The sequence below is a fragment of the Ictidomys tridecemlineatus genome, chromosome 6 (assembly GCF_052094955.1).
Source record: "Ictidomys tridecemlineatus isolate mIctTri1 chromosome 6, mIctTri1.hap1, whole genome shotgun sequence".
Lineage (NCBI taxonomy): Eukaryota > Metazoa > Chordata > Mammalia > Rodentia > Sciuridae > Ictidomys > Ictidomys tridecemlineatus.
The window spans coordinates 191,939,372-191,956,303 of NC_135482.1; the positions used below are offsets into that span (position 1 = coordinate 191,939,372).

A 16,932-nucleotide genomic window follows, 5' to 3' on the forward strand; every position below is an offset into this window, starting at 1 on the left:
TATATACCATTTATATAAAGGACTTGAGCAACTGTAGATTTTGGTACTGAGGATGTTTTGGAGCCAATTCTCCAAAACATCTGAGGGACAACTCTCTTTCTCTCTCTCTCTCTCTCTCTCTCTCTCTCTCTCTCTCTCTCTCTCTCTCTCTGTGTAAGTGGAACTATGTGCATATGAAACAATGTTTGTCACAGTGAAGAACTGGACTGCCAACCACTGTGTAAGAAAATTATTATATAGGTTCTACTGAAACTTGAATGTTCACTTTAACTTTTTCCTGACAACTGTCCCATCAAAACAAATAATTAAATATAATTGTAGTTTAAGGATGTTCTTTAGTATTTTTCGTAGCTGTTCACTTAGTCTCTACTTTTCATCTGGTTGAAATCCTCCATTTATGGCATGAAAGGATGACTCAGGCTCCGTCTTGGTATCATTTTGCTCTGAAAATGCTGCGTTGTTTTTCCCATAGTATTTCTTGTATGCAACATAAACTGGAAAACAATACACAAGAGGTTAAGTAAATTTCATGGTGATTAGCTACAAACTTACTTGGGACAGTGATTATCATGTATGATTCATAAAACAGTTTATATTTTCTGCAGAATGGAGGCTGCTGAGAGAACACAGCCACTATCCCACTTCCCCAGTCGCCTAGGACAAGAGGGACGGCCACACTGGAGGAAGACCCATCATGAAACTTCAGGGATATCTGCTCGGGGCAACTACATGCCTTCTTCAGGATTCCAGTCCTGGGTGTGGTCCTCCACAATAATAAGAGCAAGAAGGATTCATTCATATCTATCAAATCCTAGTCCTCAATAAATATACTGCAGGCTACGGCATGGTGCCAAGACCTTGGTCTCTTGGTGCTCTAAGAAAGATTTGATCTAGAGTTAATACTCCTGGTCTCTCTGTCACTTGCTCTGCCGTGGAGAAAAGCCGCAGCAGAGTGGTGATCAACTTTCCTCTCTCTGGTGATGCTGCTGGTCTCTGGTAGCGACCATTTCTCAGCTTGTCTTTGAGGTCAGCTTTGTCCTGCCAGGGGAGACCTGCAGGTCATGTGTGTGCGTGTGTGCATTCATCTGCACATGCACGAAGCTTTGGAGAGGAGGCCATACTCACAAGCCCATTTGTCTATAGGGTCAAGCCATATTTTCCAGGTAAGCTTTATTTGTAGTAGTAGTGCGATTTTGTTATCTAAATATCTGATCTTTTCCTTCTACCTCTCAACTGGTTCCAAAGTCAACAAGGGAAAAGAAGGTATTATTTCTTGGACTCCTCAAATTCCAATACCTCACATGTAAAATGTCTATAATAACATCATCTACTGCATAGGGCAATGTGAACATTCAACAAGATAAAATCAAGCACTTGGCCTCGCCCATAGAGAATAGTATCGATCAGCAAACAGGGATGGTCATTGTGAGATGCAGCTGAGAGGCACAATGTCTGGTCTCAAAGATCCTAGTAAATCCAGACTAACATTGCCTTTGGATTTGTCCATGAACTTCTAGTAAATTATTAGATTTTTTTTGTGGTTCTGGGAATTGAACCCAGGGCTTTGTGCATGTGAGGCCAGCACTCTACTAACTGAGCTATATCCCCAGCCCCTACTTATTAGTTTGAAGCCAGTGCACCCTGCTATTGCATTTAATGTAGCTTGTGCCCAGTTTGAAGATCCATCACTTATTACAAACTACTTTGAGCTGGGACTTCCTCCATTTATGCCAATGGTTTTATTTAACCAAACTGCATCTTATTTCTTTCTTTCCTTTCCTTCCTTCCTCTTCTTGTTTCAATAAATATTTATACTGTAATATATCAAATATGTTTTTGTCATTGTACAGACTTCAGAAAGATGTCTTCCTTATTACCATGCTTAAGGGTAAAACCAGGAAGGAACCAGACCAATGCCAGTGCTCTCTTCCTTCACTCTTTCAGTCCATATGACTTAATCTCTCTTGGACTCTTCATTCAACTAGTGCCTTTGGTTTTATTATGGACCAGCCCACGAACCCTGCCTCGTCTAGTGGACATCACTAATTATTTGGCAAATCTCACAGTGTGCCAAACTGGATAGACCTTGAGGCAAGGAAACAAGATTATTCTACAAGAAAACAAGTCATTAGACCATGGACCTGCGTCCCCTGAATCAGAGTTAAATCAGGGCAAGGTTTTCAGTGATCTCGAAAGTCCTGTTCTAGAAGGAAGCCCCTGCTGGCAGGATGACAGCAAGACAGGAGTGCAGAGGAGGCTGGAACTAGGTTGGAGCTACACAGGAAAACCAAAAAAGCGTCTCCAGACATTTCCTAGCTTAATATTCACATTATTTTTGTCATGCACCTAGTATTTCCCATTAAATATCATGAAGCTTTAAAAGGTAGCTGAGATTATATATATATATATATATATATATATATGAAAAGGACTTAAAAATAGAGGTCCTTGGAAAGTAAAATCTAGGGAAAAGTTTCAACTGGGTGCTGGCCAGTGGTTGAGGATGGAAACGTATTTTATAGGGGAGTAAAATTAAGAGTCAGGCTGACTACTAACTACCCAGATACTTAAAGAACACTTTTGCTTAACCTTCTTCAATTACATGGGCATTTAGATTACATACAAGCCTGCCTTTTAACAGCCTGATTGATGCCCTTTGTAATATTTTCTGATGCATATCCTATATTTACAAGGCATATTAAGACAAAGATTGAAGGAAAATCACCAAGTCCTGGGTCCCTTGGAAGCATTTAGAAAGGCACACAGTAAAATAGTCCTAACAGGTTAACACTCTCCGTAATCACCAAAGCAAAGAAACTCATGGAGAGAATTGGTTTCCATTACTTTTGACTTAAAATTCTTCCTTAAAGCCTTTGGGTAAAACTGCAGCCTTTGGGAAGTCTTGATGATATTATCAGTGGGCTGTCCCTCTCTTTTACTTGTACAGTTCATTGCCAGGAACAGGGAATTTTAAAAAATGGACATTTTAGCAATCTAAGGTTTCTCAAGGAGGAATGTCATAAAGAAATTTGATTGGTGCTGTTGCTTACATCCTAATAATATTGCTGCAAAAATGAGCTGGAAAACGCTGTAGATGAGCGGGAAGGTGAACACGAGATTGAGCTCCTCCGGGGTGAAGGAGAGCTGTACGATGGTGGAGCACAGCTGAGTGTTCTGCATCCCTGTTTCCAAAGCAACCGTGCGGCACCTGGGGGAGGGGAGATGTGGGGAGAACATGCGCTTTAGTTCTTGCTCTGTTCTGTCGTTGTATGACCTGAAAAGCAGATATAGCAATGAGTACACAGACTGTGTTGTATGTGTTTTGCCTCTGCTTTGAGTGTGTACATAGTTCACGTATAAATTTTCATATAGAACGATACATGAGTAAATATACCAGTATCGTTTGTCATATAATACAGTGATCTATTGTCTGTGATATAAATAAACCTACACGTATGTCATATAGCATGCGTGAAGAACAGGCCCATTTAGAATAGTGTTCCATAAATGGCAATTATGTCCCTGGTAAAGGCACAGAGCACAGAGGAGGGTTCAGAAAATATTCAAGATACAATATTAGCTATAGTTGTTTATTGCTAAATTCGTGTGGGAGTCGGGGACCTGGGAGCATTACAAGGCCAAATGCATAATTTTTGTTAAAGTCGCTCTTCTTGGAGGATAAGAATGCATAATCATGAAGATCCTGACCTGCACTTAAGGAATGGTCCAGAAGAATTTGAGCAAAAATAAATGAAATTAAAAACCTTGTATTATCTGTTTTGATTGAAAGATACGAGGAAAGCCAACCCATTACAGAACTGTAGGATGATTTTGGTAGCCTCTTTAGTCAATTGTGGATAGATTTTGCTATTATACCAAAACATGGCATGTGGCAGGGTAAGCTGCAGTGTAGAACTGGAAAACATCAATAAACTTGTTGTGTTGGAACTTAAAAAAAAAAAAAAGTAAAGGCAGTTCTTTGGGGGGACTTGAATAATTTAGGTATGAATGAGTCTATTGAGAGCAAAATAGAAATGGGTGAATGTGATTAAGTGTGAAGGAATTGGAACTTAATAGTATTTACTGCTGTTATGGGTTGACTATGTTCCTCCAATCAAATTCATATGTTGAAGCACTAACCCCAGCATATCAGAATGTGACCTTATGTGCAAATAAGGTCAGTGCAGATCTAATTAGTTATGATGAGGTCATTAGGGTCGCCCTAATCAGCTGTGCACAGAGGGAAGATGATGGGACACAGAGAAGATGGGTGTGTACCAGCCAAGGACAGAAGCCTCTCCTTTCCTTGTAGCCCTCAGAAAACAAATGAACCCATACGGCCATCATTCTCACTTCCAGTCTCCAAAAACACTGGACAATGAATTTCTGTTGCTTAAGCTGCTCAGTGTGTGATACTTGGTGCTGGCGGTCCTTAGCAAATGATAGCCACAGCAATGACAGATGAAAATTTCCAGCCCCAAACTCCCAAACGCCAAAACACCATACCTGTACCAGGGCTGACCAGCTATTCTAGCCATAAAAAATCCCAGGCTGTAGCCAGCTATAGGAAATATGGTCCCTATGATCCACAGCTTAGGTTCGATGATCCAGGCACTCTGGTACAGTATCCCTCCAACCACAGCGAGGACCACGATGAGGATGGCACCCGCGATGGACCCGATCTGGAAGAGAGGCACAGGGAACCCCGCAGTTGTGTCAGAGTGTGCGCAGATGAGGTGTCAGGAGGATGGTCAAGAAGACGCCTTCCCTTGGGGCAAGTGGTAGTGGAACTAGAAGGCCCGTAGGCCCAGACTAGGGTATGTCCCATATTCTAATCTTTAAGAAAAGAGCAGGACATATAGCATGCATGCTCAAATAGCCTGAGGAAGGTTTTCTGGCCTGCAAATTATCTGCCTGAGTGGAAGAGAATCCACTACAGTCAGAGCCTGGAGAACCTGGCTTGGAGATTCAGTTCCTCCCAGCTTGTCTCCTTGGGTGAATCATCAACCTTTCTGAATCTTTATTTCTTCGTCTGTAATTGGGGATAAAAACTTGCTCCAGCCACCTTTTATGATGGTTATGGTAATAAAAAATGCATATAAAACTCTATAATTTAAAAAATGCATTAATAAACATAAGCCACTATTGCTATTGTTTTCTCTTTTTGACATTTAAACATATTTGGAAATTTAAACTTTTTTTTTTCTGTAGAGATGCAAGGAATTCCAACTAGCTTACTTTGTCCCCTGAGCAGCAGAATCTATCTATAGCCTCTACAGCTGTATTCATATAATCTAAGTATAATATAGCTGGTGAAGGGGAATGAATGATCAATATATGTGGTGATTATATATATATACATACACATATATATTTATATATACACATGTACATATGAACACCTACAAATTGATAGGAACTGAGATGGTCATACGGTTACAGACATAAGAAAGGTATGTTCTATTTTCTAAGATAGCTGTTGAGGTATATTTATAACAAAACTCTCACGACAGAGACAACAGCAATGCACTGTGGTATAAAGTAGTGTAAAACCAAAAGGTGATATTTGAACTGGTGTCTCAAAGAAGGGATAGAAATTCACCCTGTGGATGGGAACAAGAAGGACGTTCTGGGAGAGGAGACTGTATGACTAATAACTTCAGGCCCCAGAGGTAGTGATATGAGGAGGATAAAACGATTCAGCAGATGGACCACCCCACCATTCCTGGTCTCCTGAGGACCACCTTACTGTGCAGGCCGTAGCATAGGTACTTACTTTAAGTATGACCTTCGCTATCGCAGGCCATTTGTGATTAACAAACATCCCAAAGGAAACAGGAACCACAAGAGCCACCAAAGAAATCCCTGCAGATGGCAGAAGAGCAGTTGGATCAACAGAACACATAGCACAGAAAGTAATCAGCCTGAAAAAGATGCCAGTCGCGTTTCCTGGACTTACAAAATGGAATGCAGAATCAACATGCACGTGCGCATGCACACACACAAATTTCACCCACTCTGGAAGCTAATTTAATATCACTGGTTGACAATTAATAATATTATAATATTGGCTATATAAATCCCGGGTTGATTCTTCAGAGTTCCTTATATAGCCAATATCCTTTTGTTTAAATTTGTCAGAATTGAGTCTTTAGTCTGTTCAAAACTTTATATTCCAGGAAAACTATCTGGCCAAAGGTTTTTTATTTTGTGTGTGTGTGTGTGTGTGTGTGTGTGTGTGTGTGTGCATGTAAATATGTTCTTGTGCTGTACATAGATGGCATCAACTTCTCTGTGTTACTTCATGGTGGTAGAAATAAGAGAAATACTTTAAAATAAGAGACATAGAAGAAAATATTCAAAATTTGCTCAAGATCTTCAGGCATTCTAATGGCTAATGACTTCTGGAAAACCGACTTCAGTTTTCGCATCCACACCACAGTGAGAAAACAGATTGGAAGAACATGCTTTAAATTTTCCATGAGATAATGTATTTGGTGAACTCTCTGTAATTATAGTTCTTTGTAGCAATATGCTAACCCAGCCAGGTGAAAGAATTACACTTGAATCTCTCCATGTTAAATTTACTGCTTATCTTGGAACTTTTGGTTTGTTTCTCCATATTATTTAACATTCATTTGTCGAAAAGCTGCCTTTATACCACATAGCAGCAACAGCTGCTAATTCCTCATGGGCTGTTTCCTATTCAAGCCTCCTTTTCAAGTGATATGAGAAAGTGGAATCAAATAATGAAATTTTAAGAGTAGATGTTGTCTAGTGTTGGGATAAATTGACCTAGGACTGGAAAACAGGTCCTAGATTCCAGCACTATAATATTAACTTAAAATGAATATAATAATGATGAAAATGCAATTTCTTCTCAGCCTTCTAGCACTCCTGAATATATAAGGGTCAACAATTACATTTGCCCAGAAAATATTCAGCAAAATTAAATGGTTCATGAAACCAAGAGCTGGGAAGAAGAATGGGTAGGAGGAAGTAAGGAGAAAGGTGGAACTAGGGATATGGGCAGGAGTACTGAAGTGAGGCCCCCAGGAGAATTCCCTTTGGGTGTCCCCACATCCTATTTTTGGGAGGGAGGAAGGGGAGGAGATTTCCTATCTCTCTAGACCACTTTCTAAATTTTGTGAAGTTTATAGGCCTTAAATTAAAATTATCTTGATACAGCTTGTTCGTATTGTGGTGACTTAGGTTGGAAAGTATTTCAGGTTAGGTTTTGGTGTTAGGTTTTAACAGGCGGGATCTACTTGGCCTCTCTTTCTTAGAGTCCTGATCTCTGTGGAGCAGCCCAAGGCCAGAGAAACAGGCGAGCAGGATGACTGGCCAGGATTCGTGGCAGAACGCTCTGCCTCTCCTCACCAGATGCGGCAGGCGAAGTTTTCCAGGGATTTGGAGTTGCCCCTTCTTCATACCCACAGGTGTGGCTCTGCTGAGGAGAAGGGATGTTGCAGGTCTTTACTGCCCAGTGGGCCCTGGGCTGGTGCTCTTCTCTCCCAGGACCAGTTCCTCCTACCCCAGTTGTCCTCTATGCCTATGTAGGTGAAGGAGCATCTACCTGCAGCTGTACCATTGAAACCACACGTGGGCTCTCCAGTGGCATTTACTCAGTAGGTATAGGAGGCAAGAGAAGAAAGTGAGAATAAAACAGAGGTGAACAGAGTCATGGGGAGGAATTGGGAGCCAGATGGACTTGGCACTGAACCTTTCACTATTCACAAACTGGAAACTACCTAAGTCACCCGGGCCCTCTGTGCATGGGTTTCCCCTGCGTGGACTGGTGGTGTCTGCTCGCGGTGCTGGGAGAATTAGCTGATGACATGGAGATGGTTCTGAGACTCACAGACCTGGGGAACTACAGCTTGTCTGGGGTTCTCCTAATGTCCAGCTGTGCAGAGGCTCCTCCCCTCCAGATGCCATCAGCTGAGGGGGTCCAGCACGTTTTCCTGAATCTGGAGTCTACAGGAGCACCTTTGTCCCAGACAAAATGCCCACCCACAGGGCAGGGTAGGGGGCAGGCCAGGGGGCTCTTTCCAGCTCTCAGCAATCTTGGGCAAATTAAACAATTGCCCTGAGACTCAACAGCCTCCTTTATAAAGTGATGATCACATCTCTTGAGAGACTATCAGCTCATTTATTTTTTCCTTCATTAAAAAACTAGAAAAACCAACAGCAAAAAGAGTAGGATGGAGAATAGGCCTGAGCAAACCCTGTGAATAAACAGAGCTGGTATCTTTGTATTTCAAACTCTTCTTTGTTCTTCTTTTCTCTTTTCTTCTTTAACTTCTTTCATGATGACCTTTTCCACCACTGGGGTGCTGGGGTAGTTCTTATTTTCTCCTCCTTTCAAAGTCTATTCCCATTAAAGGGGGGTATAAACCATTTACATGGTAGTTAGAATTACTCAATATTCCCATAGGTATTTTCCGGGGGGGGGGGAATTGAATATCAAGAGGAGAATATTTACAGTTTAAATTCTTTCCTTAAGCAAGGAATAACACGTAATCAAAATTCCCCAGTCAGCGAGCAGGTTCTTTGAGATGCAGATAATGCTTGCCTTTCAAACTGCTTTCCGTAACTCTAAGAAGTCTGTTCACTGAGGTTAAGCAGCAAGAGCTGAAGGGGCCGGACAGGAGGGGCACTCTAAATCCTGGTTTGGGGAGATGATGTCTGATATGATGGAGTTTCCCATGGGTCAACAGGAGGACCCTGTACAGAGAAAACCCATACCGAATAGGCTGTGTCAGAGGGGACTGCTTTTCTTTTGCTTTTTAAAATCTAATACTTATGGTCAAAGTTGGGGAGAGAAAAGAGACTGCAGGAAAATATTACAGTATAGATCCTCCCAATCGGTGCTCATAAGTTTGTTCCAACTCTGTTGTGTATACCTTGAATCACACTTGATCACAGAAACAGCATGTCTTAGCTGGAAGGGAGTTTTAGCTCAATTCCCATCCCAACAGGAGTCTCTCTTACAGTCACCCCAGTGAGTCACTGTTTCCTGCTTCCCTTCGCGGGAGACCCACGGCTTTGGAGGCAGCTCATCAGAAAGACCAGTGTTTCCCAGGGTGGCTGAAGAGAAGGCTTTTGAGCGAGCAGTGTGCCTGGAGGCTGGTACTTGCTCTTTTCCGTCACATCTTTACTACATAGTTTTAGGGAAGGCCCGCTTTCAACAAGCCAGAAGCTCTCTTGTCCTGCCCTTGGCCTTGTCCCTGTGTTATGCCAACCCCTTCATCTCCCACCACCCTCTGTTCTCCCCCAAATAGAGGAGAATCTCCTTCGAGATAGAGGAACATCTCAAAGTTGAAAGGAGACGGTCATAACTAGAATGTTTGACTTCCAGGCAAGAAATGCAGGTGGTGCCCTTACATTCACTGTGAATGGAGATGTGTACAGCTGAGAGCTGCGCACAGTAGGCTTCATCTCAAGAATGTCCCACTCCTGAGTACTCACTAGGTGCTCCATTTTTAAATCATCATGCTGGTGGGACTGCAAACTGGTGCAACCACTATGGAAAGCTGTATGGAGATTCCTCAAAAAATTTGGAATGGAACCACCATTTGACCCAGCTATCCCACTCCCTGTTTTATAGCCAAAGGACTTAAAATCAGCATATTAAAGTGATGTAGCCACATCAATGTTGGTAGCAGCTCAACTCACAATAGCTAAACTATGGAAGCAACCTAGGTGCCCTTCAACAGATGAATAGATAAATAAAATGTGATGTATATTTACATATATAATGGAATATTAGTCATCTTTAAAGAAAAATGAAATTATGGCATTTGCCGGTAAATGGATGGAGCTGGAGAATATCATGCTAAGTGAAATAAGCCAATCTCATAAATCCAAAGGCATCCCTGGTATGTGGATGCTAACTCACAATAAGGGGTGGGGAGGATAGGGAAGAATAGAGTTACCTTAGATTAGGTAGAGGGCAGTGAAGGGAGGGGAAGTGGTATGGGGGTAGGAGGGATAGTAGAATGAAACAGATGTTATTACCTTATGTACATACATGACTGATGTGATTCTACAACATGTACAATCAGAAAAATAAGAAATTATTCTCCATTTATGTGTGATATTTCAAAGTGCATAAATGCATTCTACTATCACGTATAACTAATTAGAACAAATAAACATTTTTTTTAATTAAAAAAAAGAAATCATCATGTGAATGTTTTTTTGATCTGGTGTGATCTCCCACGACTATGAACTACTCACTCTCCAGCTTAAGGAAAAGACGGAGGCTTCCACGGGCCAGCAACTTTGAAGCCTCCAGTAGACTGCTGGATGGGGCAAGGGGGCCCCCTATGTTGGCTTCTTCTTTGGTTATTTGAATTGACAAAAACTCAGATTCTCACATTGGGTCCAGCCTTAGAATTTGCACCCTGCCAATTCTCACCCAAATGTTGAGGTGACTTTCTAAGGAAAGTTTAACTGGGCCCAAACTACTATTACTCCAAGAGGAAACTACTGGATGAGCTTGAGCCTGTCTGAGGTCCTAGTCAGGAATAAACTGGCGTTTTGGGGTTGATATGGGACATCATCTTGCAGAAGAGTGACTTACCTATGTTGTCATAGGGAATGACGATGGTCCCAGCGTCGACCCACATTTTGGTATAGATAAAGAGGCACAGAGGCATCATTCCCAGGGCGAGCAGTGTGGAGCACGTGGTCATGCTGACGCTGTAAGGAAATGAACACGTTCACAGGTCCACTGGGTTTTCTAGGGGCCAGCGGTTTCATTTTTGATTCACGACACGAAAGTTCTGCAAGAAACTGTCTCAGCCGGTGACATCATCCGGTACAACTGGCACAGCACACATCACGTTTCTGCAGAGCCTGGCCTTGGGCACCACCACTCATATCTGGTGCCACTCTACTTCACCTTCCACTCTCCTTCCCTCCCTATTTATGCTCAAGAAGCACAGGAGGTATTCAAAGATGGCCTAAACTGATTATGAAATACGGTACAAGGAGCCTGGGTGTGTCACTTTTGAAACTCCAATGAGACAACTGCACATGCATTCATACTAGTCTGGATCTCTGTGCTGGTGTGAGCTGGGCCCTCCTGGACCTTGGAGGAGACACCTGAGTGAAGGGGAGAAGGCCTCATTGCCTCTTGCTCAAACACTCAAATTCTTGCCCAAATGGCCATGCTGGGGAAGAGAAAACTGACAGTTAAAACAACAACAACCAAAAAACGTGCCTGCAGGCGAAATAGGCCTGATTCTGAGGACCACGTCATTGCCCATTTACCGAATGTGTGTTCAGAAGAATTGGGGCCTGGCGTGATTCCTTTTTAAGCCAGTCTATTTTTGTAAGGGGGACTGGCTGACTAATTGGATTTTGGCTTTTGACATGCATGGAGGAATCGATATCAAATGGTACTATTTTCAGCAACTGTGACAGTGGATGGAAGAGAAATTTTGGGGTAGTGGTTCTTCCTGGTTCCCTTTCAAAAGTGCCCAGTGCACATTGTCTGCCCCAGGGCAGAGCCACTTACTTTTAAGGGGGTGCTCGATGTCTGGGTGGGAAGAAAGTGGAGCTGTGATAGGCCCCTTTGAGATTGAAAGCCACACGGTGGTTTTTTCCTTCCCCATTTCCTGGTCACCTGTATTTTCTCTGTCCCAGCTTCCTTATTCTGAGGATGCATGTTTCCTGGCCCAAACGGGCACCAAGGAGAACAGAATTCTCCCTCTGGCCAGTATAGCATAAGCACATATGTATGTTTCCTGGCTTTTGTTTCTATAAACTGTCATGCTTTTGTAGAAAGGGGGAAGACCGATTAGCTGTCTTCCCAGTTTTGACCAAACTGTGATTCAATCCATTTTCCCTTTCTGTACTGTATTCTCTTATTTTTGGTGTGGGTGGGAGATTGAATCCAGTTAGTTAGGACTCAAAGCCTCTAGGCCCTGGTAGCAGTGCCATTCACGGAGTGACTTTGGACAGTTGACTTCTCTTTGCCAGATTCCTTATCTCAAATGCAGATTGTGAACACTATTACCAACGGTGTCCAGTTCTTAGGACGATGCAAGGCACTCATTGAGAGCCGGTTAATGTTATCATTTTTAAATTCATATATTTTGTGTTCCACTACACATAGACTCAGGAAGCTGAGAGCAAATTCTCTGAAAGATATTCCTGGACACCTGGGGCATTTAGTCCAGGCTTGGCAAGTACTTGACCGCTGAGCCACATCCCAGCCCATGAGAGCAATCTTTTTTTTTTTAATTATTTCTTTTCTTTATCTTTATTGGTACACTGTAATAATACATAATAGTGGGATTTGTTGTTATATATTCATACATGCACACAATATAACAATATAATTTGATCAGCATCATTCAAGAGCTATTTCTTAAAGACTGCGAGAGGGGAACAAGATAGGAATTGGAGAGGAAATGGTTTGAATTTAGTGAGCAGTTTTCACAATATGATGTTACAGAGGCATAAGAGAATAGGTAGCTGGAAGTTGATCTCTCTAACTAATAAGAACAAAGTCAAGCCCCTCAAAATGACAATGAAACAATTCACAGAGAATTTTAATGCACAAGGTTGGGGAATAAATTAGCGAAAGAAAATTCTTTTTTCCTGAGCAATTTGAAGTTCTATAAAGACCATGAGTGTCAAAAATAGAAATACTGCCATGAATTTATATTGGAAGGAGAGAAGATATTAATGTATAGGAAAATAAAACATCTTTTGACTTTAATTCCTGGCCTTAGTACTATTAACTGACAGGGAGAACTTTTATGTGTGTGGGCAAAAAAGAAGTCAAAATGTGAGAATTCAGTGAATAATGAGGAACTCAGCAAAATCACTGGCAAGGAATGCAAAAGATTCTCATATTAGAACAATCAGAACACCAAGTGGGAGGACCAGGAGAAGAGAACATTGGTGTTGGTAGGAGCTGGAGACAGGCCAGAAGATCTCTGCCACATGCAGGAAAGAAGAGTGCCGACCTCAATGCATTTTGAGTACTCAGCACTGTTCACAGAACACAATAGTGTCTAATAAATATTATCTAGTGAAGTGAAAACAGTGCCACGTGAGAAGAGCAAAGCTTGGTTGCTTTGAGGGAAGATAAAGGGAAGAGTCAAACGGTGTAGGCTGAGTTCCCCCAGCGTGGAGAGGACACGGGCCTCTCTGCAGGTGGAGCAGAGGGTCTCCTCTGCATTGTGGTAGGCCAGAGGGTGGGGGACCTTGAGCTGGAAGAGGAAAAGCAGAACAGCATTTGGCCAAAGACAGAAGTCGTGACAGGCAAAGCTATGAAATAAGAGATCTAGAAAGTAAGGAGTGTAGCGAGTGAGTAGGTGTCTCTGAAGGGCCTGGGGGAGACTGAGCAGAGGATGCAGAAGTCAAAGAAAGGAGAGTCGGGAGAAGTCCTGACCTGGTGTGGCTAAGGCCATTGTGAAAGTTGGAGAGACGGGTGTTTACCTATATCTCATGGTAGAACAAACACTAAGGAGGTAGCACAGCTTTGTGTCCCTCATCTGTGGGTTTTGGCCACCAGCAGATCACTTGCAAGGTCACCTTCATTGCTCCCTGACACATTTTGAGCACATGATGCTGCAGTGTAGCTATAACTTAGGCAGAAATTATCTGTGCACCAAACATTCACAAATGACAGCTGGCCAGGCATAATCAGACAAGAGGCTGAAATGTCTTGCTGTGCTTCAGTGAGCACAGATAGCTGTCTATGTATGTGTGTGTCTGTCTGTCTGTGTGGCTACCTATCTATCAGTCATCTTTTCAGTCGCTAGAGATGGTAAAATGTAATGGTTCCCATCTCAGAAGAGATGATAGGAGGGGGAAACGTCCTGGTTTTGTATCCTAGGACCACATCTGGGTGGAATTGTTTTGTTAGCACTGTGTGGTGTTCGCTCATTGGCGAAGGTACCTGTAGGGTGACAGTCACGTCTGGGCTGTCATCACTAGAGTGCAGCTGGAAATGGGAGGGAAAGTTCTAAGAGCACCCAACTGCAGATATAAATGTGGGAAGGACTGTTTAAGTACATTACCGTGAGGCTTAACGGTTATCTAATGCTCACTCCAGAGGAATAAAACGTTTGGAAGGCTCTTCCCCAACAGTTGAAGTTTTACTTTCTGAATCTGCTTTAAAGGAATATTGGATTTTCCCCTAATGTATGCAATTCATGGTGCCGTCTTCTACCTAGTAGCAGAGTTACCATCTTCTCAGTGATGAGGGTCCTCTGCGCTACACACTATGACTAGCTGTTCTACAATGTTGAGGTGGCTGCTGGACACGTGGACTCATCCTGGACAGATGAAGGTGTTATGGGCACTTTGTAACACAAGGGGAGGGAATCCATGAAGTGCACAGTTTATGTAATTAAAATTGGAAATTTCAATGCCATTTACTCCATTCTAGGGCCCATATCAAGCTGAAGAAGGAAACCTATCCATGGATCCCATTTGGAGGTTTTCTACAAGATTTCATATTAATTGATTAATCTTTTTTTGAAAAAAAAGTAATATACTGGGATTGTGAAAGGAAGTAGACAGGATTACTTAATCACCTCCTGTTCATGAGAATTAACATTTCTTTTAAAAGCAGGCCAGTGGCATTGGGAGGTTTTAGATTTGGTTTACATTTAGCTTGCGGAGAAGAGCAGGTTTCAACAGCCCAAACCTCCTGCATGACTTATTTTCCTGTTTTAGGATACTTTGCATGTTTGGCGTTGCACCGAGGTGCAAGCTGTCTTGTTGAGAGGCAAGCCCCTGTTGCTCAAAAGTTACAACTATTTCAGAGCTATCGAGTGGAGGTCAAAGCCCCTGCTCACTCCCTTCAGTGAAGTAGGGGCAGGTTTTTAGAATTCTCATCCTCTGTGTGTCTAGGTCAAACCTGAACCAAGTCTAAAAAGACCCATTGCTTCTTTTTGTTTCCAGATGAACAAAGCCTGAGCAGCACCTGCCAGCCTGTGCTCTTCCACAGGGCCTTTCTTAAAATAAAATCATTAAATTAAAAAAATCTACGGCAAGGTAGATACTGCATTTCCTTATGTGAAAGAGTCACGTAGGATATGTAGTTTGTAAGACTTTTCTGAAGCTTCTGGAGCTGAGATGTGATAGCAAGTTCCTAATTGCTCAGTGGGCACTCCATCCATTCAGTGTTCCATTTCCTCACTGGGAGCCTCTCTCCTCTGCGTGTAGTAGTTGGGGATTATCAGAGCTGACTGCCTGCGGTATAGTCTTTAATAAGCACACGCTGCATTAACACCTGGATGGTTTTCAGAAATGCATATCTTTCACAGGAAATGAGGAATGTGAGGTAAGGAAAAAGACATTTGTCTATTCAACTTCCCACATTAAAATTCTTGGTCTAGTCCCATTAATGCTTCTTCTTATTTCTATTACACCTTTTCCCCCTTGGTGCTAGTTCAGTCTGGCACATGATGAATTGGACAAACATTATGATTTAGATTACTCTGTGGGAAGCAGAGAAACCATTTTCTGTTTATTGTATAGTAAGCTAAGCATAATTTTTAAAAAGACTTCGGTAGGGTTATGTTTGATTATGTGTGTGTGGGGGGGCGGTATTCAGTGTCAGTAGAAGTAAAACAAATTTATAGATTCTTCTTTAGGTTTAATACCAAGACTCTGTCCAAAGAACTGGTGGCTGGTGGAGCTGACCCTCATCTTACCCTAGATCCTAAAGTTAAAGAACAGTTTGATTTCATACCTGTACTCAGAGTTCCTTGCCACCACAAAGAAAGTGGTTTTGTTTTTTTTTCTGATACCAACAGGACAAACTTTCTCAGCTAAAGATTTTTCTTTTGAGAAACTTTGAATCTTTTTCCAGAGATAATCAGCAATTATGCAACTCCCTGTTAACTGAATTTGATTTAAAAGCACAATCAGATGGAAGTCCCAAATTCTAACAGCCAAGCAGCTGCAGCAGCAGAAATTTACCTGCTCAGGTTGAATTCCTTAGTGTGACCTTATAATGGCTTTGAAAAAAGTTAGCCCAGTAAGATTGGAGAAGTTGGAAGCGGAGATGTCTTACCTTAGGTCCATGTCACCGTCAACCCAGTAGGCGAGGATATTGGAGGCAGTTCCTCCAGGGCAGCAGCCCATGATGAGCACCACCACGGCCTGCACAGGCAGGATGCCAAAGGCCAAGGACAGGAGGAATCCCGTGAGGGGCATAATTCCAAACTGACAGAGGAAGCCAATAAAGATGCCCCATGGCCGCTTCAAGTGGCCCAAGAATTTCCTGACTTCCACATTGCATCCCATGGAGAACATCACCAGGGCCAAGAGCACGGTCAGCACGGTGCTCACGATCACGCTGAGCACGGCATTGAAGTTGCTCTCAGGCACCACACAGGATGAACCTTCACAGACTGATGCGTTGGCTAAGCAAACCGTCCAATTATTCATCTTTGGGTTTGATGCTCCAATTGACAGACCACAGAAGCACGGTCCCCTGGTCCTGTCTCTACTGTCAGCCAAGATGAAGTGATGCTCACTTCACATCAAACTTTTAAACCCTTTCTAAACATGTGGCCCTAAGTGTTTCTTTCAAAAGCCACCTTAGAGAAGCAATAAAAAACAATAAATGCTAGTGTGTCAGTTTCGAGAGGTAGCATTACAACATAGCACAAATAATGAATCATAAAAGTCGAGCAAAATTACTGGCCCAGACAGAATGTCATAATTAATCATTTATTGGCATGATAATGAACTGTGCCACATAGAAATGACTGTGTTAATGTTTAATGTGTGGAAGGTTTGTTGAATGATTTCAGTTAAGTGACAATTAAAATCTCTGAATATTATAGGACATGGTTGGGGTTGAGGAGTAGGAAAGCATATTGTTCCCTCGGCTCCCTTTAACGTAGGGTGGACTGGGCTCAGAAAAGTCAAGCGCCCTGGGCCAAGTTA

The 16,932-nt window shown here is 42.4% G+C and overlaps 1 protein-coding gene across 1 annotated transcript; it reads right to left on the reverse strand.

Moving 5' to 3' along the window:
- Window positions 1-366: 366 nt before the first annotated feature.
- On the reverse strand, window positions 367-16,437 carry Slc10a2 (solute carrier family 10 member 2). Its single transcript, XM_005316996.4, has 6 exons — window positions 16,052-16,437; window positions 10,589-10,707; window positions 5,777-5,865; window positions 4,507-4,682; window positions 3,051-3,208; window positions 367-494 (listed from the first exon to the last, which is right to left on the reverse strand). Exons 1-6 carry the CDS (start codon window positions 16,426-16,428, stop codon window positions 367-369), a joined length of 1,047 nt encoding a protein of 348 aa, XP_005317053.1. The 5' UTR covers window positions 16,429-16,437.
- Window positions 16,438-16,932: the final 495 nt, after the last annotated feature.